The sequence below is a fragment of the Protopterus annectens genome, chromosome 1.part1 (genome assembly GCF_019279795.1).
Source record: "Protopterus annectens isolate FY-2018-M chromosome 1.part1, PAN1.0, whole genome shotgun sequence".
NCBI lineage: Eukaryota > Metazoa > Chordata > Ceratodontiformes > Protopteridae > Protopterus > Protopterus annectens.
This window is the reverse complement of record NC_056726.1, coordinates 1,565,133,192-1,565,159,064: the sequence shown is the minus strand read 5'-3', so window position 1 is coordinate 1,565,159,064 and position 25,873 is coordinate 1,565,133,192. Positions and strand designations below refer to the sequence as shown.

Sequence of the window (25,873 nt, the reverse complement as noted above, 5' to 3'; positions counted from 1 at the left end):
ACAGGATGTCCAACCTCCTCCTTAACATAGGTTCATAGATGGTTATCAGACTATTGATGAGAAGGTATTTATAAGCCTAGCCATGTGATCCCAATATAATGCTAGAGAAACCCAACAAAAAGGATCTTGCCTAGACTCAAGATCTTAGTTAGCAATGACTGCTCATATCTATGAGGGTCATAGGTGAAATCCCTCGCAAGAATTTACGGTTTCCCATCCAGTCATCCAGGCTTTGCTTAGAAAGGGTCATAGAGGGGCTCTGTTTGATGTGAATCGGTAGCCTATTCCAGAGGAGCTGCAACCTCTGAAAGACATAACTGTCTCTCCTGCAGGTCCTATTTATGTCGCAGGACAGGTTAAGTCCTGGAGTGGGTGGCCCTTGTCCCATTTAACTTGCAGATGTGCAGCATATCCATTAGGTTTGGGTCCAAGACTGCTCTGTAGGCCAAGCACAAGTCTCCTGTAACTATTCTGCATTCTACTGAGTACAGTGACAGTGACTTCAGTCTGCCAATGAACATGTGCTGGAGACCCTGAATTTTCTTGGTTGGAAATCTCTGAGGTCTCTCAAATTGCTGCAGGTGACTGGTAAGGTACATACCAAAGGGAACATTGTAGTCAATTATTGGCCTGATGAGGGTTGAGTACAGGGGAGTTATGACCACTTTCATTCTTGAGGCAATGCCTTTGCTAATGACTTGTGTGATGTAGAATGCCTTCTTTACCACAGTAGACACACGGTGGTCAAAGTTTAGGCTACAGTCAACTTGCCTTCCCAGATCTTTCACTACTGAGTTATTATTTAGGGTATAATTATTTATATGATAGTCTGCAGGGATATCATTTTTACCAAAGGGGATGTTAATGCATTTTTTAGCATTCAATTTGAGTCCATGACTTTGGCACCAATCATTGGTTTGTATAAGTACCTCTTGAAGTATATTGACATTGTTTGGGATTAAGTGATTGCATCTAATTTTCAGTCATCAGCGAACTTAGTCAGCCACAGCCACTCTGTTTTGGGCTGAACTTCTGAGAAATATATTCTAAACAATAAAGGGCCCAGCACTGACCCCTGTGGACCCACACTGGTGGCAAGTCTGCTCATTGAGGTAAAGTCACAAGTTTGATTGAGTGTGATCTGTCGGTGAGCCGGTTAGCAACACATCTCACAACATAAGGGTTGATATTCATTTGGGAGAGTTTATCAATAATGGCCAACCTCATACCCTTTTCTTCCAAGCTGCATCCTGTCAGTGAGCCTATATTTAGTGTAGCAATCCTTGGTTCATGTTTGGCAGGTTGATTGATTTTACTTCTAGCCTTTGGTCAACAGAGCTGTCCTAGATAACCCAGGCTGGGTAACTAGACAGCATCTTATTGACCTAAGGCAGCTGGGATTTATGATGGACACATATGCCTAGCACAGGCACATAAATATGTCCCGTTGTTAGCATGGGTCCATGTTGTATGTTGGAGTAAGCCACATCCTCAAACCTACATATCATTGGTAAATGACCATTCCCATTTTTGACAATATTGGTCAATGTCACCTGATTACTGACTGCCAATTTTTACAACATTGATTTTATTCTCTAAGCAAGCTAGGTGTCTGTGATCTGTGTTTTCCTAGTTAGAGGACACTGCACACCTCAGTTTATGCCAAAAGCCGTTAGTCCACACAACTCTTCCCCTGCTAGGTACCAATTTGAATCTGTGCTGCTGCCTGTGACGCCATTTGATTTTTACTGAGTTTAAGATAAAAACATCCAGGTTAGAGCCCCACAGAGACATAAGGGGAACATACGTACTCCACACAGTCATTAGCCAGAAGTTAGGATTAAACCCCATATCTTGTGCTTGGGAAGAAAATGCCTTAACCATTATGACCATCATGATGTAAATTTGTTTATATAAATTAATAAAACAATTTAGTCATGCCTTACCAAAATTGAGGCATTGTGCTCTTTTTCTGTAGTAGTAATTGTTTGTTAAATCAAAAATCTTCTAACATAATTTCTGAAATAAAAAAAAAAACGATATCAGTTGCCATGCATCTCAACATGGCACAGGACATAAGAATGTCGGAGACGGCAAATGCCATAACTTACCCTGACATCATGTAATGAATTTGTCATATGCCATAACTTATCCTGACATCATGTAATGAATTTGTCATATGCCATAACTTACCCTGACATCATGTAATGAATTTGTCATAACTTTGTTAACAGAAAGTGAGGTTAGATGGTCTCTGATTTCAGTGTAAACAAGCATGCAGCACCAAAGCAACTACCACCATTTTATGTAATTACTGTTTACCTATTCAACAATTTACTGAAAATGATACTAGAAATAGGACCAAAGGAGAAATTACACTGTTGTTTATCAAATAAATAAAAGGCTACAATGGAATACAAGTGCACTGCGGCAGGACATAATGTCTGTAGCTGCACATGAAGTAAAAAGCTTCTGTAATTAGTTTACTATAATTTTAGTCAGAAACACAGAAGAAATATGTCATTTAGATGTCCTTAAATGACTATTATTTAGGCAGAATGTGCATTACAAGACTGCTACCGACCAGTGTCCTGTATTTAAGGTTAATGGGCACTGTGATGTTAAACCACTAATTTTGTACGGACACTTTGATGATAAAGCTCTACTCTTATGCTTTATTGACTTTAATGCGGACCTGTCATCTAGCAAAAAAAAATGTTTGCCATCTCAAGAACAAAATGTTTTATATTACTATTTATGGAAGCTTTAAAGCAAGTGAATAGTTGTTAGAAACTTGTGAGAACAGCACAAACCTTGGTAAAGATTTTATTGGTTATAACTGCTTATCTGATATGCTAATTTTCAATGATTAATTTATTAGTTGAAATAAATGTTGTTTCTGAGCATTCTTGTGATATTTACAGTGTGGTGGAAAGGTTAAAAAGGAATTTGAATAAACTATGACTATTTGGACTGTGTGAGGAACCAACTTGCCAAGCACAACTGAACTGGTAAATCAAACTGACAAAAGAAAATTGTACACAAACATTTTTTTCAGAAGGGTAAAGCAACTCTTAGCAGGAAACATATCTTTCATGATAGCATGTTTATCTTAGATGTTGGTCATCTCACTGAGGATTGCTGAGACTAACACTGTTCAGTTGTGACTTTAGAAATGAAAAGCATTTCACAGCTTCTTTATGTAGGATGTAAGACCCTTCACAACCTCCATGCAAAGGGCTTTACTTCCATAACTTCCACTGCTTCATATGTTATGTACTGTGTTCATGACACGTCATAAAGAAAAAGCTAATAAAACTAAAATTAAAATGCTTTCAAAACCACTAGAGAGCTCCAGTCTGTTGGCTTCATTTGAACCATCTCTGAGTCAATGACCACCATCATAACCACCATTCCAACACGTCATCTAATGTCATCTACCCATGCTCATAATCAGTGTAAATAGTGTATACAATATGTCAGTCTGTCTGTCAATCCACTTATCTGTCCATTTAACCAAGTAAAATAATGTTGGACTGCCTGCACAGCGTTTAATAGCTCATCTATAATTGTGATTGCATTTGCTAGGTCACTGCAACTAAGGACAGCATTTACAATGAGTCTAGTTTTCCACAGTTTTCCCACTCTTGGTTTTCTACCTGAGTGCCGCTTTTGCCCAGGCTACTGTCTTTCTAGGTTAAAGTGACGTGCTTAGCTGTGATGTGATTGCTATCATGAGGTGGCTTTCATTCCTCTCCCTACTTAGATTTCCACACAAAAATGCTGTCTGAATTAGGTATTCTTTTTTGGAAAAGTGCATGACTTTTTGATTTTATGCATCTTGGCACTGGGCCTATGTGACACAAACACCGGTCAGGTCATGAACCTTTAAATCTCCATTCTGCAGTTCGTTTCTCTTCCTGCTGCATGACTATGCCTTTTTTTTCTTTTCTTTTTTCCTTTTTTTGTGTTTTTCTTAATCATCCCTGGAGGAGGAGCTTTTAAATCAACATAGCAGGACTCTGTTTTGCCTAAGGGTTTGACTCGTTCAAATATTTTACTATGAAATACTAAATGCACTGAGGCTTCAGTGTCACTGCCAGGAGAGGTGGGACCCATCTATTACTCAAAAAGTACTGAAGCAGGAACAAAACTTACAGTTATTATAGTCTTTTAAAATATCAAGCTACAAATTACAAAAAAGCATTAAGAAACTTTATTGGACTACACAATTCCTTAATCTGCAGACATCACAATGCTATGGTCAGATCCAAGTGATGAGCTAAACCAGTAAAACAGCTCAGTTTTGTAACGTTGTTTGGGTCATTAAAATGTATCACATTATTTGACAGAGCTGTCAGTAAAAGAGACATGGTTTATCATTTTTTACCTGTGTTTTCCTCATAGCTTTTGCAAATGCAGAAAGTCTGCTTTATGGCATGTTGAAAGCACTGGCTGTCCCTTTTTTCTTATACTGTTCCTTATCTATTCTAGATGAAAGCGTGCATATCAGTGCCTCACTATACATGTCTTACATTCAGCTACATTTATAGTAATTGCATTTTATCATCAACCATTGAGAACAGTAAGGTGTGTGTGTGTGTGTGTGTGTGTGTGTGTGTGTGTGTGTGTGTGTGTGTGTGTGTGTGTGTGTGTGTGTGTGTGTGTGTGTGTGTGTGTGTGTGTGTGTGTATGCATATATGTGTGTGTGTGTGTGTGTGTGTGTGTGTGTGTGTGTGTGTGTGTGTGTGTGTGTGTGTGTGTGTGTGTGTCTGTCTGTGTGTGTGTATGTGGGAAGGTATTTGAAAATTGTTCTGTGAATCACTTTTGTAATGGCATATAAAACATTTCTCCAACAACTTATTGCCACAGAACTAGATGACTTCAAATCTAAATTCTTCTTCTTCATCATCTTTTCGTCTTCTAATGTTTTAAGATCTTTTTTCTACAAATGAACAAAGTTTCATTTAGTGAAATAAATTCACCAGATTTTATTTGACAAACTTTTTCAGTTAAGGACAGGATACCTCTAAATTGCACTTCTTTAAATCTAAAAACATAAATTATGTTGTTTGTGCAACTGAGGTGATTCTTCTTCCTAAACGTCACTGTAGTCATTACCCTTGTTGTTACACTAAAGTTTCTGAGCTTATCAATGTCCTTTCTAGGAGCAGATTAGTTAACATAAGGCTTTTGTCTCTAACTACCGTCTTATATCCAGAAGGAGATACAGTGAAATAATAGAAATCAAGTCTGCCAACCTTGTACCCGGCTTTAAGTCCATATCCAAGTTCTGAGGTCCCATTACCTGAAAATTCTGAACATCATTTATGAAGCAGAATGGCTATAGCTCTTCTGTTTTGCATTTTGAATTTAAAAGGCTATTTATAGGGTAGCACTATGCTAACTGCTCTTGTCGGTCATTTTAAGCCTAACCAGTTATCCCATTTGAGAATCAAGCTTTATATTTTGTGTCTATAAGGTAAACATCTTAACCAATATGCCACCCCCAACCCCCTGAGTTTATACTCTTGATATGATGCGTATTTTGATGGCATAGTATTTAATCCATATTCATAGGTTCATACTATTAGGTGTTAAACCATCAATTGTTTGTCAGTTGGCTATCTAGATTATTTGATTTTAGTTGCATATATTTTATAACCATTATATAAGGTGGATTATTTAGCTTTACATTTTGAATATAACATTCATGATTAGAGACTGAAGACTTTACTACTTCAAACCTACTTAAAATACATATTTGCATCTATTTACATTATATGCAGTCAGAACTAAAATGGATACCTTTTTCCTAAGTCTGAGATATCTAGCCATCCTGTTCTACTGGGGTAGATGGTGGAAATGCATGTCCTATAAATGACTATCAATCAGGTAGTCCAGAACAAATCACAAATGTGTCATGCATCACCTAATCTTAAATTGTCTACCTAATTAACTAATTTCTCTAATAGGTGTTTAAATTCCTACTTCTGAACTACTAAATTATCTCTCCATATCATGGATGAGGAAGTTTCTGGGGAGTGGTTTTAGTCCTATGCCCAGTTTCAGTCTCATCTACCATAAGATCTGGTATATTTGTATTTAATTTTTAATGTTTATTTCTCAAACCATTTCTGTCCTTTTCTTATAATGCTTAGTGGGTATGGTGACTCCAATTTGTCTTCAACATTACTCTTTCTGTCTTAACAATCCCATTAATAAATAAATATTAATTTCTTAATTTTTAATTGTCTGTGGTCCATTATGCTCTTCAAAGAAAAAATGGAGGCCCATGATCTACATGGAAGGACTGGAAATCATAATTTCATTCAATTATCTGAAAAGACATGAAGGGTAAATGTTTAACCAATTTACATAACAACATCTTGCATTAGAGTTATCACTGTATTCCCTAGGCATAGCTACCTCATTAAAAATAGTTGAACCAAGACAAAGTCCAAATAGGAGGAATTAATAAACATCAAGACAAGATCCCTAATAGTTGCAGGGTGATTTCTGTCTTCCACTGGTGAACAGTAATCTGAAATAAATGTTAAGGATATGTGAGAACCATCTTACCTCTAGTAGCCCAGAGATGAAAAAGATGACATAGGGGAAAACAGATCATTTGCTGGTCAGAGAACATGGAAAAGGTCTCTAGGCCTTGATTATTATTTGATTTATGCTTATGCATTCAGTTTTTATAAACACTACATGAACTCATATGCATGTCTGTCTCTTGAATATTAAATTATTTGGCACATTCACATAACATATGTAGACTGAAGTGCACTTAAAATCATCTGTATATCTTTTCCTTGCATACTTTTGACTTTATGAACAGAGTTATGCCCACTGTCACACCCAAAACAGGATTGTGGTCCAAGTGGGATTCCTGCTGCAAAATGGGAACATGTATTTTATTCATACATATATTGTTCAAGTCTGTAAATATATATCCAGGAACATCACAGACTACTACCATCACTGGATTTACTATGACATTTGTACTAACGTTCACAACTGCATCTAGTCAATGATTTTTAAGAATATTTCAGCATCTAAAAACAAATTGTTTTTCTAATTTTGTTTTTTTACGTTTTTGCACTGCAGCTGTTTTTCACATATACTGTTTTTCGGTGGTGGAGTTATTTTTTTCATCACATGGTATTTGACTTTTCTCCATGGATATGTGGCCCTGCAGTTAATAGGTATGGAGGTAAATGTGCAGGGAACATAGGTTACTGTATATTGAAATCAATGCAGTTATAATGTCTGTGTTCTTTTTCTGATCTCACTTGCCTTGATGATAGTTTTACTGATTTCTTGTATTGAACTCCATTGAACAGAATGCAGTCATGCTATTAAAAATATATATTTTCCTGTCCTTTACTAGAACTTAGCTGGCTTATGTGCAGTTCTTGCACTGAATTTTCTCAAAATTTTTCAATTTACTATATCCTGTGAAAAATGGTAATTACCCTCCCATCTCTAAGAAAAAAATTCCCCAGTCTGGCCTCAGTCATCCAACCTATATTCTTGTTATAGCATGTGTCTATATCTCTCAACCTCTTAGAGCAAGAAATCTGGACAAAGCCATAAGTCGTGTGGGGGGGGGCAAAGGCCCACAAAAAGGACAATTTTAAATATTGCTCTTACAAACTTAAAACATTGATAGCATAGCAGGTTTTGCATTAACATGGATTTTCTGAAGGCTATAAAGTCTGAAACACAAATATCTGTCATTATTTTTAGTCTTAAATCTTTAATGACTTGCCAATGATTTCTCAGGAAACACAATTTTATCAAACGATGGAGCAGAAATATGAGGCAAACATTTGCACATTATGTGAAAATCTATACAGTTGAGAGGTATGCATGTATCTTTTAATATCTGCTTTTATTTTAAATGTTTTTTGCCAATATACTTAGGTAAATAAAGAAAAGCATTTCCTACCTCCAAGTCAAAGCCAGTCATCAGTGCTTCTGTCAAACCAGTATCACTTAATTTATTTTCATGTTTATTCCTTTCTCACCCTCTCTATCAGAATTCCTTTCATAAATGACAAATGGTAAGTAGGTAATTTATTACTAGTGAAGGGTATATGAGTTCTGATTTCTAGCTACCTGTTCTCTTTATATATCATCTAATCATTTTTTCTGAAAATGTATCCCTCTGGGAACATAAAATATGAACATTTGAAATGGGTATAAATGTTCATGCATGACTTTTGGTAATTCAGACTTTTTGGTATTATTACATCATTGCAACCTCCACATATCATATGTCTAAAAAATAATAATTGTATATAATCCACCTTACGTATACTGTTCTACACTAGTTGCCAACTATAAGCTGTTTTTAAATCTTTCCTGTTTGTGTAATTGTTGTGTTTTGCACACTAGGCATTGTTTGACAAGGGTCCACCATGGGTCAGTACAGTTATCCAACAACACAGTAAAATACTGACACAAATTTTGAACAATTACTCATGCTTAGTTGGATGTGATAATTTAAATATGGAAAGACAAAAAAAAAATTGGGATGACAAAATGTAAGGTTTTATCAGCTGTAGGATATATGGAAGAAAAGCAATTAATGGAAAATAGATATTGAAATATAAAGTTGTAATGGATATTAAAACAGACATTTTTGTACTAACATTTGAATGTCTAGAGATGAAGGCTTAAAATATATAAGCAAATTAAGACAGATGGTGGAGAAATTGTCAAATCTGGCTTTATGCAGATTCTGGTAAAGGAACAGTTGATGAATATGGTGAAAAGAAGGAAGAATTGGTTTAGTTAAGAATTAGGGAGAAAGAAATTTGGGAATAGATTTGGGTCATGTAAAAGAATCGATAATTTCGGATAATTATGGAAAGACACCTTTAAATATGAATGATGAGTCTAGTTGTAGAACTTGAATGAAGCTGCTATTTCATGTGGTTATTACAAAGTAGAAATAAGTAGTTTTGTAAAATATGATAAAGCTGTATGTTATAGTGTAATGTAAAATATAGCTTATATGATAAAACATACTACAGAATTCAATTTCAAACAACAAGGAGGTTTGCAGAAATGTTATGAAGATTTATGAAATGTGATTTATTTTAATAAATACTGATAGTGTAATGGAAAGAAAATAACTAGGGATGTGTTTTATTCTAAAGCAAAATACAGCTACATTTTTGAGTAAGTGCCATAAGTTCTTTAATATTCACCTGAGCTACTGCTAACTTAGGCAGACTGGACTTCTGTTTAATGTCTCCTATAAAGGATAACAAAACAATATGCAATGGTGTCTCACCCCCTTCTGAGATACTGTACTGTAGTGTCAGTACTGGAATCTATGACCAGCCACTGAGAGTGGAACAAAAGCTTGCCGACATTGCATCAGAGATGAGTGTACAACTTGTTAAACCTCCAATACCATGCCTGGCAAATGTACATTTATTTAGTGCATAAAAGTTTGAATTTACATATATAATTAGTTAGAGATTCATGTGTTGTAATGAGAACTGAACTTTCTGCCTTTTATTTTATGCTGCCTTAACAAACTTTTACATTTTTTACAAGCTTTCCTTAGTGCACACAGTACCTAGGTGTAACCCCAACTCAGCATATACCTGGGCAGTACCTACAGACGGTCAGTTGTTATTCATGTACCACCTTGGTAATCAAATGTAAAAAATAAAAATCTTGGTGAGTAATGTAAACAGTTGCTATGTCCAGTATATGACATACATATTAGGACCATGGGGACATTGCTGGGTTAGGATTCCAGTATATGACATACATATTAGGCGCAAGGGGACATCTCTGGGTCAGGATTCCAGTATATGACATACATATTAGGAGCACAGGGACATCTCTGGGTTAGGATTCCAGTATATGACATACATATTAGGAGCATGGGGACATCTCTGGGTTAGGATTTCAGTCAATCAGGCACTGTTACAGTATACATTTCTTTGTGGTATATTAATAATAAGATTACAAAAATTTGTTTTTTTTTTAAATGTAAGGAAATATTTTAAAATTGCTCTAGCTCACTTGTACAAAATTTCTAACCACACTACTACATTTCTTTCAACAGCAACTTAACTTTGCATCTACATTTAATAAAAGAAAAATGCTTAGACTAGTTACTTGTATATTGGTACTTAAATACTAGTTTGTCTCTTAAGATTTGTTTCAAATATAATACTAATAATAAATACATTTCCTCTGCTTCCCTGTGAAATTATCAATTATATGATTTTTCTGAGGATGCGGTCTTCTATTGCAAAGTGACTTGCAGACACTTGCTGTTATTTTTTTAGTAACATTCGTACTGCTTTGTCTTTTTTCCCTTTGATATCTGCTCTTTCACCTTTGGCTTATTGACTCACTTTCTGTTTGTAATCATCCATATGTGTGTTTCCAGGATGATAGGCCATCTGTGTCTTAACAACCCTAAATAGTATGTCATCTACAAGAAGTTGCCTATTAACTGAAGATTCTGCAAAGCAAAAAGCAGTTTAGAGGAATGTAATCCGCTTCTCCGATATACATATATTACCACATCCCCAGGCATTTTGTAAGGCAAATTATATATTTATTCACTCTGAACCAGAACCTTTTGGTGTTGTTCTTAACCTGCCTGCTTGCCACCAAATGCAATTAGGGAACTGTGTAGTAACAGAAAAAAAGGGGGATGGATAAACATATTAATGTTAAACAAAGAAGAAGGGTAATGTTACATAATTGTCAGAGAAAGAAAATATGTACTACAAAAAATCAAACTCTGTGATATTGTCTACAGATCTATATTCTTTAATTAAATTTTGAGCCACTGGTTACATGATATTACCATACCAGTGGTTATGGTTTGGTATGTTGCAAACTTGCCTTTGATATGAGAAAATCAGAAGACTGCATGGCAGCAACCCTTCCCAGGTGTCATCCTTTAAGAAAGACATTTTTTGGTCGATGGTACAGGTGGGCAAACAAGTTCCTCATGCACTCAGTTACACCAAAAAGAAGAGTTTGCCCTTCTGTCCTGGCTAAATATTCCATTTTCACCATAGTTTTCACAACACTTTGTCAATGAGAAATTCCAAACAAGTTTGCGAATTTACCCAGTCAACAGCAATACAAAAATAAAGAACGTGTATAGAATTAAACATTTTCTATTAGTTTATGTGTTGCTGTTTTTCTCACCTCATTGAAGAGCTCAGTCATACTTTACCATATCAATGTATTGTTAGACTGGTTATTAATTTCCTCTACTTTTGAGCATAACATTTGCCAGTGTACTATTCCATGCTGACTTTGCTTCTAATATATGCTTATCACTCATTTATATAAGAATTTTGCTGTTGCACACTGACATCACCATAATTGGTTGATTTGAATCTCACTATATCTTTTTTTTCTGTCCCGGAGATTTGTTTACCAGTGATTCTGCTGAAAATAAGGTTTCTCTGGTAGACATTTAAATCAATTCATTTGTTTATAAATAAAAAACAGAATAAATGTTTACTAAAATTAAAATGCGAGCCCACTAAGACCAAGGTGGCACTTGTAACAAATAAAATAAGGCTACATTGCCATTAAAACTTCTCTCATTCATCATTTATATTGAAACATTCCCCGTGCAAACCTAGTATGTGTTTCAGTCTTCATGGAGTTCATCAAATTGATTAATTTGTACTAAACATTTTGCTGTAGCATTCATGGTTGCAAAGAAGACACAAAGGGAATGTATAACAAGTTATCATGAGTGACAATGGATGGGGTTATCAGCTCTCTCTGTAAAACCGAGGAAAACTTAAGCAAGGAAGAGATGATCTTTTTTCTTTTTGATAGAGACTGACACCCACCGATGTTATAAAGTAGACGGAGGAAACTGTCAGTTGAAAATGGGAAGAAACACATAGAATAGACAGAAATATTTTTCTTGCTTTTATTTTAAACTAAAATAATATTGGAAGTTCAAAGACAAACATACATTAAATAGAAATGTTTTTACTTGCAGTAAAATAATATTTGAGGTTCACAGGCAAAAACAGTGCTGTAATACTCTGCCAATGCTGCTGAATCTCTACAGATATGACCAGATTACATATTTAATAGCTCTGGCCTGCAGAGGTGTTAGCACTACACCTCTAATGCAAATAAATAAGTCACAGATGGCATTCATGCCATCCACAATATGGCAGACATACTGCATATGTCATTAACACAGTCTCAAAAGGCAGAATGTGTGACATAAGTGAACTGCAGATGTTTTATTCAGTAACATTCACTTCTACTAACTGGGATAACAGCCTGATCCCTTCATTCAGCACAGGTCGCCACCAAGAAATATTGATGCAGGCTACTGTTTTGACAGAGATCATGTGAGCTAGCACTGATGGTGATTTCTTGCAGCAACATTCAGCCAATGTAGAAGCTCCATGCATCCTATCTGCCCTTTCTAATTGCTGTCTTTACCATAGTATGAAAATTGCATTTAGTTACTATGGCACCTGTTTGTCAAAATTAGTTTCTGCTGTCACTGCTGAGTTGTTGTCTGAGCAATGGATTTTGTTTCTTTCTTAAGCTTACTTACTCTAAACAAAACTACAAAGTGCAATGAACACTTTGACTTTTTGGAAAATGTTTAAATAAATATATTCAGTTGAACACTAAGATTTTCTCTCTTTTTGTAGCAAAATATCTCTTTCATTTAGAACGGTTTCATTATGGATCAGTATTATATAAATATAAGACTTTAAATAGCTTCATGTATGTCAAAAGGCTGACTTAATGATTCTGAATCCATTTTGGGCTCCAAATGATCTACATGCAATAGTGATGAAAATGTGTAAGGAGGTAAGCAAAATTATAACAATCAGCACATTCATTCGCTTAGCTAAGTAAAATTTCTTTTTTTTTTCACCAGTCTGAGAACTGTGATGGTGCTTCCAAATGAAAACAGCTTCCCAAGGTTTGGCCCCAGTGAAGATGACGCTTGGAAAAACTACCTTGAAAACCCACTTACTGCAGCAACCAAGGCGATGATGAGGGTAAATGGTGATGAAGATAGTGTTGCTGCTTTAAGCCTCCTCTACGAATACTACAGGGTATGCTTGGCTTCAAATCTTTGGTAGCTATGCTGTGTTATGGCTTTACTTTGGCAGGTATCTGAAAGGATTACAAGAGTCTGTCATATATATTTCACTTTCTATGCTGTGATCATGAGACTTTGTACTTTATTGTTCACTTTCTATGCTATAAGACACTGAATGTGTTGGGGATTGGCAGGGGTTGGCAATTGGCATAATGGTCAAAATGTTTGCCTCACAGACAAAAAGTGCAGGGTTTGATTCTCATTATGGGAAATTGGCAGGCTGAAAACAGCCCACAAGAGGAGTTAGCTTATTACTTACTTATAAATCATATGAATCTTACCAGTACATTCGATGTGTTTGTCTTTTTTAAAACATAGTTTCACACATACTTTTCTCACTAAAAATAATGCGATAATGTGAAATGACACTCAATTCCAGTCTGACACCGCCCTTGTAATATTAAAGTTTACTTCATTTTGGTAAAGGAAGTTAAATATGACAATGAACACATAATTATTTTTGCACAATACAGTGCTTGACATATGACTATGACCTAGTCATTTAACTAGACAGTGCTTCAGTGCTACACCTGAAAAGGGACACATATGCTTGGTGGGCTTACCTGAATAATAAACAAATATTCAGAATGGCAAGAGGTTCTCTGGTTCTATCCTCGGCTGAGGTGCCTTCTGTGTGGAGTCTGCATGTCCTCCCTGTGGTCATGTGGGTTACATCTGGGTTCTCCAGTTTCCTCCCACATCCCAAAGACATGCTGTAGGTGAATTGGACACTCTAAATTGTCCCTAGGTGTGAGTGTGTGCATGTGTGTGCCTTCTGTGGAAGGTTGGGCGCCGGGCTGGCAACTCAACACCGTAAAATTCCACTGCCAATCATGAGCGGACAGGTGATCCGCTGTGGCGACCCCTAACCAGGAAAAAGCCGAAAGAAGAATAAGATTCAGAATAGATAAATAAGTGATAAATGTGTAATTATTAACTGAATTAGCCCATAGGCAACTAAAAGATAAGCTGCAGTAGGGAAGTATCTAATATGTCATTCCCATAAAAGAGTTTCCCCTGCTGCACTCGAATTTCAGATGGAACATGTTCATAGTTCATAGATGTGACTTACTGTAACCAATGGTCCTGACTAAAACAAAGAGTGGAAAAGTAGAAATATTGGTCAGGAGGCATCAGTGGAATGTTGAATGTCCTGATTCTTATATCTTGTTCAAAGAAGATGGACTGATTTATTCTTTTAGAAATATATTGCCATTCATTTCAAAGTAATAGCATGTATCACTTAATATACTAAGAATAAAAAGTAGATAGATTTGTAAAGGATACCGTGTGTTACCAGTCATTTGCAGTGACTTCATCTAAACTGTCTCTGATTTTCGTGGACATCCCTGACTTTGACTCCAGTTTTAGCTCTGTCAATCTTAATCCCTCCTAAAACTAATGACTTTTGGAGGAAAAAAGTAGCAAATTACCCTTAACACCTAATGACTGCAATTAGAGTTACAGACTTCATTTACTACAGAAAATGTATATTAATTTACATTCTCTTATTCTGTCAATGTTTTAAGTTAATAGTACTATTATTTTAAAAAATGCCCTGATTGTCCCTGATTATTCCTGGCTTTGTCCCTGATTCTGTTGAGATCTGCCTCTGATTCATTGAGAGCTATGTTCCTGACATTGTGATGGACATTGTAGGTAATTTTGGATTTCATATGCTATCATCACTAGTGATATTTCACCATAGCTAGTGCATACATTGATATACAAAGTTTCTAACAGAACAGCGTGTTTATGAGGCCCCTCAATGTAATAAATGTAAAAAAAAAAAAAAAAAGCTGCACCTTACTACAAGGGTTCAAGAAGTGAATGAAAAATCAAATAATGCCAAAGCTTGTCCAAGATGATGGCATTAAGGAGGACTTAATATGTCAAACAGAGGTTCAAACCCCATAGAGCCATGCTGCTGTACAGTCTGGTTATTATTATGATAAATCTGTGCAGAAATGGAGGTAATTTATATTTTCTAGGGAGCCCTACTCCTACTTAGAAGTCCAGTCACAGGATGATAACAATGGGATAGCAATGTGCTCATACAGAACTGCTCTGTTAGCCTGAGTACATTCTGATGAAGTTTCATAAAGTTACTGCTGCATGCCTGTTTATATAACTGCTTGTAATAGAAGCAGAAACTGGGCAACACAATAAAAGAGCATGTTTTCATATGTGACCTGTGATCTTTATATATCCTTTCTCTGACATAGCTGAACTGTATATTTGAATCTACTCACACTTGAATGTACAAGCAAATGTTCGTCTGTAAATAGCAGCTGAAAACATAATCAGCCATAGGTGAATCTGTTCATGTGTTTTCTACTGTGTAAAAATGACTTGGTTACTGCTTTTGTCAGTCTGTGCATATCATGATTGCTGACATATAATGTCACAATTCAACAGTACGATGTCTGGGAAAGAGTCTGCCTAGTACATTTACATATGGTAACTACAATATTTTAAAACTAAAATTAAAACTTATTTAAGACTCCGAATTTGTGAGCAAGTTTATAAAACAATTTATGTTTTACTTAATTTTTTTTATTAATGAGATAAATTAATGTATTTACTGTGGATTCCTTTTAGCCCTGAGTTAAGGGATAAATGAAAATTATATGATTATATACACACACACACGTGTGTGTGTTTGTGTGTCTGTGTATAAACTGAGAGATATTAGATAAACTACCCAACCAGGAAGTTTTAGGGAGGTGAGAAGGTAACTGAGTATCCAGAAAAATGCACTTAAGACGAGCACATGCTGACCAAATGCAGGCAGTAACCACAAATTCTAAACTGAGTTTTGGAGTTATACGGTGGGAAATATAATGACTGAGCAACCCTGATGCTCTATAGTCCATCCAAGCAGCTGTTCCACTTCACTATAAATGCCCTCTTCATAGCATGCTGGGTAAACACAAGCCTCTATCGGTAGATATCTTTATGAGAATATCAATTTTTTGCCACTTAACAAAGGAAAGGATGGTTATGTCTCACATCATATGTCATAATATTCAAAACTGCCAACTAAAAGGCACATTTGTCAAAAAAAAAGTAGGGCTATATATTTGGCATAGCGCAGCACAGTGACACAGTAAATAGCATTGTTGCCTCACAGCAAGAGGTTCTCAGGTTCAATTATCAGCTGTGGCACCTTCTGTGCAGAATCTGCATGTTCCTCCCTATGTTTGTGTGGGTTTCCTCTGCATGCTCTGGTTTCCTCCCACACTTCAAAGATGTGCAATATGTGGACTGGATACTCTAAATTTGACCAAAGCTGTGAGTTTGCATGTGAATGTGTGGTATGGATGAAGTACCACGGCAGGACTAGCCACTAAAAGTGTAAACCTTGGCTCTCTATGATTGTCACTGTTGAAGTGACACCCCAAATCCATATGCAAAATTGGGGAAAAAGGGGTTGTAGATGGCTGGATTGATATACTTGCCAAATTTCATCAGACCAAAACTTCCTCATTTTAACTTCAAGACATTACAAGTGTGTACTTCAAAAATTATTAAAATATGATTTCTACTGCAATCTTCTAATATACTGTGCTACATTCTAACATATATATGTATGTAGTTATAGACCTGCATGTTTGTGTACATATACATTTGTGAAAACACATACATACATGAACACACATGTACTCTCTCTCTCTCACATACACATATGCACATATACACGCACTCTAACATGAATTATATGTTTGTTTAATAATGATATGTTGATAAATAAGTTAACAATAGGTCTCAAATTCTGAAAAAAAAAAGATAACAATGGAATGTGTTTAGCAGTAAATAGTGCTTCCACATTATATTTAATCATACAGTTAATCATCATTCAACTCACCTATACTGCACTTCGGATATTACTGTAGCATATTTTAATATTTTTGCAGATGGAAAGATGAGCCCAGCATTCACAAAGATAGCAGCAATACAGGGAGTTGTATAATTAGTACCAATTTGACTTGTAATATGATTGAATGATTGCAGGCAAACACATTTAACATTAAACATATTTTTTTTCAGGTGCCAAAAGATAAGAGGCATCTTCCAACTGTTCCAGTAACAAAAAAGTAAGAATGTCTAATATTTTCTGTTTTTAAATCAAGTTTTTGTTTGTGGTATATCTGTTAAACCTACTTTGTCAGTGTTCATACAATACTAATAAAGATGTATGTTTATAAAATATAAATAATCTTAAACAGTATTTGTTAGGCTTCAGCTAAGGATTAGATGTTCTTATCCCTATAAAATTACATTATCAGAATCATGTCCAATGTTTTATAAATGTACAAAACATATATTTAGCATATGTAAGCATTGTAAAGGGTAAGGCATGAAGGTCAATAATGATAATAGATCAACACTCCTGTACCTCAAAGTGTTAAAAAGGTTAAGCTTCCCTTGTTATGGTCTATTCTAGCAGTGGCTAGGAAAATGATAACTAGAAATTGGATTTCAGATACACCTCCTTCGTTCAATGAATTTAAAAATGTTATGAATATAGTGTGCCATATGGAAATAAACACAATTAGGACAAGAACAAATAGAAAAACATCTTATTACATTGTATGGGATAATTTACAAAATTTGTTAAAAAAATTTTAATTTCAATAGCATGGTATTTTAGTTTAATTAATTGATCTGATTGTAGTGGATGTCTTTGTAAATACTTTAGTTGTTTTGTTGAATATTATAATAATACCTATTTTAATTACTTGTATAAATTGTTATGATATTTCTCTTATATGTTAAAACAATAAACCTGTTTTGAAAAAAAAAATAATGATAATAGAAAGATCTAGAAACAATCATAAAATAGTATAATGGTCATTCAATTAATTATAGAACCCAGTCAACTATTTCTGTGTACTTATCTTTGCAATTATGACATAAAGTGCACTAAATTTACAAGTTGCTTTTTTTCAGTAGAAAGTGTACTTTAAACTATTTTGTTTATGTTATGTTTTAAATGTTTAGGCCTTTTTAGTTTTTGTATTGAATTGTTTCAGTTTGTATGCTGCAGAAAACTTTAACATATTTTATGGGTGCAATTGTTTTTATTAATTGTAATATTATTATTTGTAATCTTCTACTGGATTATAATTTTCTAAATGAGAAAAAAATTAACTTAAAAAATCAACATTCCTTTGTCCTTCAGAGGTGGTCAGATACAGCTAAAATTATTTCTCACATTAAAGTAACCAAAGGCTACAAGTATTAGTTTTAAATCTATTTGGAGACATATTATAGCTAATAATAAGCCTAATCAAATTTCTACTAAATTAAGAAGAATATTTTTCAAAAACTAGCCTATTCTTCATTTCAAGGTAAAAAAATCCTTAACTTCAAACAGTACAGCAATTATATTGAGATGTGTGTGTGTGTGTGTGTGTGTGTGTGTGTGTGTGTGTGTGTGTGTGTGTGTGTGTGTGTGTGTGTGTGTGTGTGTGTGTATGTGTGTGTGTGTGTGTTATTAAATAAGGCAAATAAAACTAAACTGTCTTCTGCAAGTGGACTATATTAACAGATATGATCTGATGACATTACCTCTGAAATTTCTTTTCTAATATAATAAAGCATGTTCATTGTTCATTGTTTTTAGGCATTACAGTTCAAGTGGAAATGACATAACAGACATTTCAACTCACTCAGCCCATGAGGGATCAATCCATCTTGTAAAACCTTTTAGTGATGGTACTACCATGCCCCAAGAGTATCAAGAACTCACCAAACGAACACACCTAATTACTCAGGATTCATTGACAGGAGTCAACAAGTCTCCATTGCTTCATAGTTCTATTAAAATGGACACAAATCATGATGACTTTATACCAACATCATGTGGGATTTATGACAAAAACCCTCTAAATGCTCTTTTTGAGTCTATAGACTTACAGCCTCAACAAGAGAGATGGAATCCAGATAGCACTTTTAAAGAGGAACCACAAGAGGTGAGACTTTTCAGATACTTGCTAAAATGGTTAAATTATTTATATGTTTTATTAAATATATGCAGAAAATCTCAATGGCAAGAGTTCATTAACACATTTTACAGATATGTATAATGAAATATATCAAAACTCTTATTAATGTTTTGCTACATAGGAATAACATTTGGATTTCTGCTATGAAATTCAGTTTATATTTTTCCCTGCCTCTTAGCTGCAAACAGAAAGCATTGTTAGTTTTGGGTATATTTATCAATACTGCAATTTTCTCTGGGGGGGGGGGGGCTGCATTAATCCACCACTGCAAGGTATCTTGGGGAATTACATATGTTTTCATGAAGAGCAACATCCCATATGAACAAGCCAAATAACAGCATTTTATTGCAGCTAACATTTTAGTCTCATGAATGTAGTTTTTGAAGGTTCTCATGCACATGCTAAGTGAAATGATGTGATCCCTTTCATTGCATATCTTATATTACTGTTTTTTTTTTTTTTGCAATATTCCTCACATACAATAAGTAGCAGCAGCAGACTTCTCACTTCTGAAACTCATGTCAAGGTGCATGGGAACATTACACTTTGAACTAGCAAGCATATAAAATGCTGGTGTACATTATTTATTAAATGTGTAGTTTAACTGATAAGGTATCTTACAAGCATTTCATTTTGATGGTATGTGACTGGTAATGTTTGGATTTTATCTGTTATAGATAGACCCTAACCATGTGTATGACCATCTTCAAGTGATAGATATAAATGTTACATAGCAAATAAGACTTCCAGAAATATTCTATAAATTATAAGTCACAGAGTAGGCAACTGATGATGCAAATACCTTTTAAAAGGTGTTATAAGGTGACTGTAAGCCTTTGTTCAGGTAACATACTTCTGTACCTCTACTTAAAGTGAAAATATTTTTCTAGCAATTTTGCCATGTTTTTATTAACATATTATGGGTATCAGTATGAAAGAACTGTTAACAGTTTCATCTCTGACTCAGAAGTCTGTGAGTTCTAGTCCCAGCTAAGAACTGAAATTAAACATTGGTATCTTTTTACTGTTTATTGTCTCTAGTACAGCTCTTTTAAGTGTGTACCTTTAACTTTCAGTGGGTGTAGCTTGAACCTTAAAAAAATGAAGTCATCACCTTACAGTTCTAACAAATACTCATCAACAGAGGTCAAACATCAGTACAATTTTATTTATTTATTTTACATTTGTTGAGCAGGATAGTTCGACTGACTACATGTCCATTTTCACAGAGGCCCAGGAAGAAAAGCTCAAGTTACATAGATAGTTACATAGTCTGACGAGCATGATCTGCAAGGGCATGGAACGCATTATCATGGAACTTATAAACAAAGACACTGGCAACCTTCAAATGCTGGACCCCACCCAGTTTGCATTCGTAAAGAGCCGATCTTGTCTACTGAACATGACTGACTTGTTCGAATCAGTCTCCAGAGCTGTGGACGAGGGTAAGTCGGTCCACACAGCCTATCTGGACCTCGCCAAGGCCTTTGACACCATCCCTCACTCTGGAATCATAGATAAACTTACTAAGCTGGGCGTAAACCCTACGTCACTCAATGGGTTCCCAACTAGCTTACTGACAGTAAAAGTAGCCGACTCCAAATCCAGATCCAGAAAAGTGACAAGTGGAGTACCTCAGGGTTCAGTCCTGGGACCAGTCTTATTTGGCATCTACTTCTCTGAAGTACAGGTGAACACTAAGTAACTCTGGCTAACAAAGCTCGCAGATGACTGCAAACTGTGAGCCATTACTTAATCCCCAAATGATGTGGATATTCTACAAAAGGGTCTTACAGAAACAGATGCTTGATGCCAGAGCCATGGGCTTAAGCTTAATGCCAAGAAATGTATAGTTATCCCCTTTTGGAAAAAACATATACCCATGAATTACCGAAAGTGTGATGAGAGACTTAGGGACACAGGTGGACAGTGGTCTCACCTTCGATAACCACATCACCACAACAGTCAGGAAATCCTTCTATGTCTCACACCTTATCACTAAGGGCTTTTCATCCAGAAAAAAGAGGTCATTGTCCCACTGTACTCAGCCCTCATTAGACCCATTATAGAGTACAACACCCCATTTGGTATGTACCTCACAAGACATCTGCAACAGCTGGAAAGGCTGCAGAAATACCTTACAAAAAGAATCACAGGCCTAAAGCAGATGCCATATGCTGACCGTCTAAAAAAACTCCAGCTGTACTCTGTGGCATATTGTCTACTCAAAGGTGATCTCTGCTTAACATACAAGGCCATGTCAAACCCTGAGCTGTTGGACATGCTCCATTTAAAGAAATCCCAATCACTCAGAGCCACATGCTCCAGGGATCTAAACCTTGTCATCACAATGAACAAAACATGCTGGAGGGATAGGTTCCTGACCCAGAGACTCCCCATATGCAGGGGGTTGGGAGGGTGGCCTAATGGTCAAGGTGTTTGCCTTACAAACACTAGGAGCAGGGTATGAGTCTCACAAGGGATAATTGGCTAGGCTTAAAATGGCTCACAAGGGCAATTAGCTTAGTACTAACCTATGAACCTATGAACCTATACATGTCAAGCAGAGCACCTCCTTGGCCCTCTTCAAAAGGGACCTTGACGATTGGATGGGAGATAGGAAATTCACCCCGGGGATCAAGTCAGTCACCCTGCTAGACAGGGGTCAAGGGAATTAAATATTGTGGGAAGAAATATCCAGGGAATTGTTATGGCTAGGCTTGTATAGGCCCTAGGGCCGATAGCCTAGTACCAACCTATGAACTTATGAACCTATAAACAAAGCACTTATGAGAGAAGCATATATACAAAGTATGTACAATGTAGTCTTCATAAAGGGACTCACAAGATTCACAGTGTTTATGATATACAAATATACAAAACTGGTAGGGTACAACAACGGACATGAGCAAAAATGCATACACTACAAAAAATTGAATGTTAACACAGATAAAACAAAACACTAATGAGACAAGCATATTTACAAGGTATGTACACTGTAGTCCTTAAGAAGGGACTCACAAGATTTGTGGTGTTTCATAATGTACAAAAAATAGTGGGTTATAACAACAAATATGAGAAAAAAACAAAATATTACTTATCCCGGTCCACTTCAATAAACACATTACACCAAATGATATTTGATTTGACGACCTTTATTAAATTTTCATAACATAACTTTGATAACCAATATTTATTAATTACAAATGAACGTAGTATTGTTTATTTTATTCACAGCACAACCAGCCATGAAATGCTAATCAGGGCAGTGTGACCTTATTCATCCTGACCTAATAAGTGACATCCATACCTCCACTCACTTACTTTACTTTTGAAGCAGCATCCAACAATTCACTTCATATCCCATTTATTAAATTACACATCCAACTAATTAAGTCAGGACAGCGTAATGTGACCTTACTTAGCCTGACCCCGTAAGCTGCGTCCATAGCTCTACTCACATTACTTATGAAGCAACGTCCAACAACTCAGTTCCTATACCATTTATTGAATTACACCTGCAATCAAATAAGCAACGTCCTTACCTCCACTTGCTTATTTATCAAACAGCATCCAGCTGTTCACTTTTCTCTCCCAACTTATTGAAATGAAACATCCAAACACCGGGGGGGGGGGGACAGAAGGCAGCAAGCCTGTCCTTCTTCTCTGCCCTACCTGGACTAATAAAATACCCACAATCCCCATCAATCCACCAAAAAGAGGGAGGGATTGTGGGTAGCAAGTTCATGCCAAAATGTGATTCCTTACCCAGCTACACTTGCCTAAACCCCTTAAGTCCCTCCCTACCCTTACCTCATTTTGTCCCAGTCATCTATCCTTCCATTTAACCTGTTCATACCCCCCACCTTCTTAATTCACACTAATATAGTTATCTAACTCCTTTTTGAAGATGTTCCTGGACAAATTGGTTTGTAGCCAAACCTCATTTCTGCTTTTTGGCTACCACTTACATCTACCACTTTGTTGACCTGCTATTCTGTTTTCTAGTATAATGCCTTTGAATTCAGGGCTTCCAATTAAATATTTGTATCACTTAAATGTTAAAAATACAAGTATATTATTATGGGCTGTAAACAATATTAGTCTAAATCACTGAAGTTTTATCAAAATAGTTCAGGGATTCAGAATCACCATCAACATTTATTTTTCATACATAAAATAAAAAAGAAAAAAATAAAGTTGTGGGGATATAATATCACAGGACATAAATAATTATATTTTAAATAAGAAATATATGGCTGCACCTTTGCCCAAATGTAATAGATAATTATCTCAGGATTAGATAATGTATTTTTCTGTGTGCATTGCTGTGAAATAAATTATTTAAAGTCTGGGTCATTCTCTTGTTTTAGTGTTTCAGAATGTCACATACTATTATGTAGAAAAATCTTCTCATCTAACTGGTAACAAAACATTCTAGATGATCAAAAATCTGATAATGTACTAATGATGTCACACTGTAGTGAGTGCCAGCAATATCTAAGGAATAACAAACGGTCAAAATAAAACAGAAAATAGAATAGCTAGCCAAAACAAAAAAAAAAGCAACAGGAAAAAATATGACTTAGTAGCTAAGAGTTTAGTAAGTTATATGATATTGGATAGACAACCCTTCAAGATACTGTGATATGAACATAATTTCACAGGTGAGGTCTAAGACAGTATGTGGAAGATAAAACCTGAGGTTCAGATTATAAGAACAGAACCTAATTATCGATATCAGGCTTAGTACTGAGCCCTTCTCACAGATCCCACATAAAGCCTTGGTACGGAAGGTGAGTTTGATGCATACTCTAATCCTCTCAATTTGGATTTTGTTTTAAATAAAAACAGTGATGTTTCCTCCCTGCACAACCTAAATTCTATATTTTACTTTATTAAAGTTATTTATTATATAAGTTTATCTCTGCCCATCTAATCCTGGATCCAAACAAAACTAAATTATTACTCTTTCAACCTAACAAGACATCTATCTCATGCCCACCGTTTAATATAATAGCCAAAGACAACACTGTCACCTCCCTGACAACCCATACAAAGCTTCTAGGAGTGGAAATAGACAATAACCTAAAATTTGACTTGCATGTCTCCCTAACTTTAAAAAAGTCCATAAGAAACTAGAAAGTCTATATAGGCAGAAAAAGTTTCTGACCACAGTGGCCAAAATTACATTAGCACAAACCTATCTGCTCTCCATTCTACTGTATGTCTCTCCAATTTTAACTAATCTAAGGAAAACTGACTTATGTAAACTAGAAGCATGTTATAATAAAATTGCTAATTTTGCATCTGACTGCCCATATCGAACACGTCATTGTACAGCTTTAAGGATACTAGACTGGCTTGAGCTTTCCAACATTATTCTTTACAACTAACTCTCTCTAATTCTCTAAAATTGTAACACAACCAAACAGAACCCCTGCACTATAAAAGCTCATCCATCCTTACAGTTTCAGCAGACCACTTCATTCTAACAGTAAGAACTTATTCACCATCTCCAAGGCCAACAACACTGCAGGAGAATCTTTATTTTATTACATTTGTTTACCAGGAAAGTCCACTGGGCCTAAAAGAGCCCATTTTCGGATTTTCCAACTGTATATCTCATATATGGAACTTCCTTCCTAAATCCATTCTCTCAGTCTTATCAACTAACCATTTTAAGCCATCACTTAAAGCTTATCTAAACAATAAGTGGCTATGTTCCTGTACTAACCCCTCATGAGTGTTCTGATACATCACAGTATACCCCAACCATATCCAACGTCTTCCCTGGTGTTTAATCCTTTATTCCTACCGATCTGTCTTAACTTTATCTTAACATAATTCATACTTTACAACTAGTACTAGCTATGTTCAAAGCCTAGTTTTTGTTGTCAAGATGTAACACATTTGTATTTTCTTATGTATACTACATTTGGTTTACTTTATACTTTATTTATTATTGTAATGCGTGTATCAAAATTTAGTCTTACTCATGGAGCTTTTCTTCCTGGGCCTTTGCTAAAAAATGACCTGTGTCCAGTCGGACTTTCCCAGTAAACAAATCTTAAATAAATAAATGGCCCTGGTTATGAAAATGATCCTGTGGTAACCCCCACAAGCATGGTTAACAAATAAATGAGTGCAGGCAATAGCTAAGCATACATCATTGCTCAAACTTCAGTGCAGAAATGCGCCGATGTCAAGTGTCTTTGTTGTTAATAATCATTAAAATTCTGTTTGTCTTGGTCACTTTACTGAAGTTCTGTTGTGATGCTTATCAACTACGGGTCTATATCACTTCATTGAAATGGCAGAAGTACGAACACCATATGTTCGAACTTCTGACCTCAAAGTGCAAAACCATTGAAGGCTTAGAACAGCGATTTTTTCCCAGGGAAAAAAATTGCTGCTCCAAGAAACACACACACAACACAAGCACACCAAAAAAAAAGCAATCCACACACACATACACTTAAAATCCTACATCTAAACCTACACTAAACTGAACATACACTACTATCTATCCACTTACCTTAACCCAAACCCTAACCCTAAGATCCATCACTATCGCACACTCACCTGACCCGTGCCCTAACCGTAACTCACCTATGCCGTCCTAACCCTAAATTCTGTCACTATTGCACACCCACCTCTCCCGCACCCTAACCCTAACTCACCTAACCCGCACCCTAAC

General features: G+C 35.7%; 1 protein-coding gene across 4 annotated transcripts in view; it reads left to right on the top strand.

Moving 5' to 3' along the window:
* GRHL3 (grainyhead like transcription factor 3) overlaps positions 1-25,873 on the top strand; it is a 154,402-nt gene that overhangs the window by 21,102 nt on the left and 107,427 nt on the right. For all 4 annotated transcript variants that reach the window (XM_044083212.1, XM_044083221.1, XM_044083230.1 and 1 more), the window contains exons 2-4: positions 12,935-13,115; positions 17,213-17,259; positions 18,792-19,140. In XM_044083212.1, the coding sequence (XP_043939147.1) occupies positions 12,935-13,115; positions 17,213-17,259; positions 18,792-19,140 (577 nt within the window). The remainder of the gene's footprint in view (positions 1-12,934; positions 13,116-17,212; positions 17,260-18,791; positions 19,141-25,873) is intronic.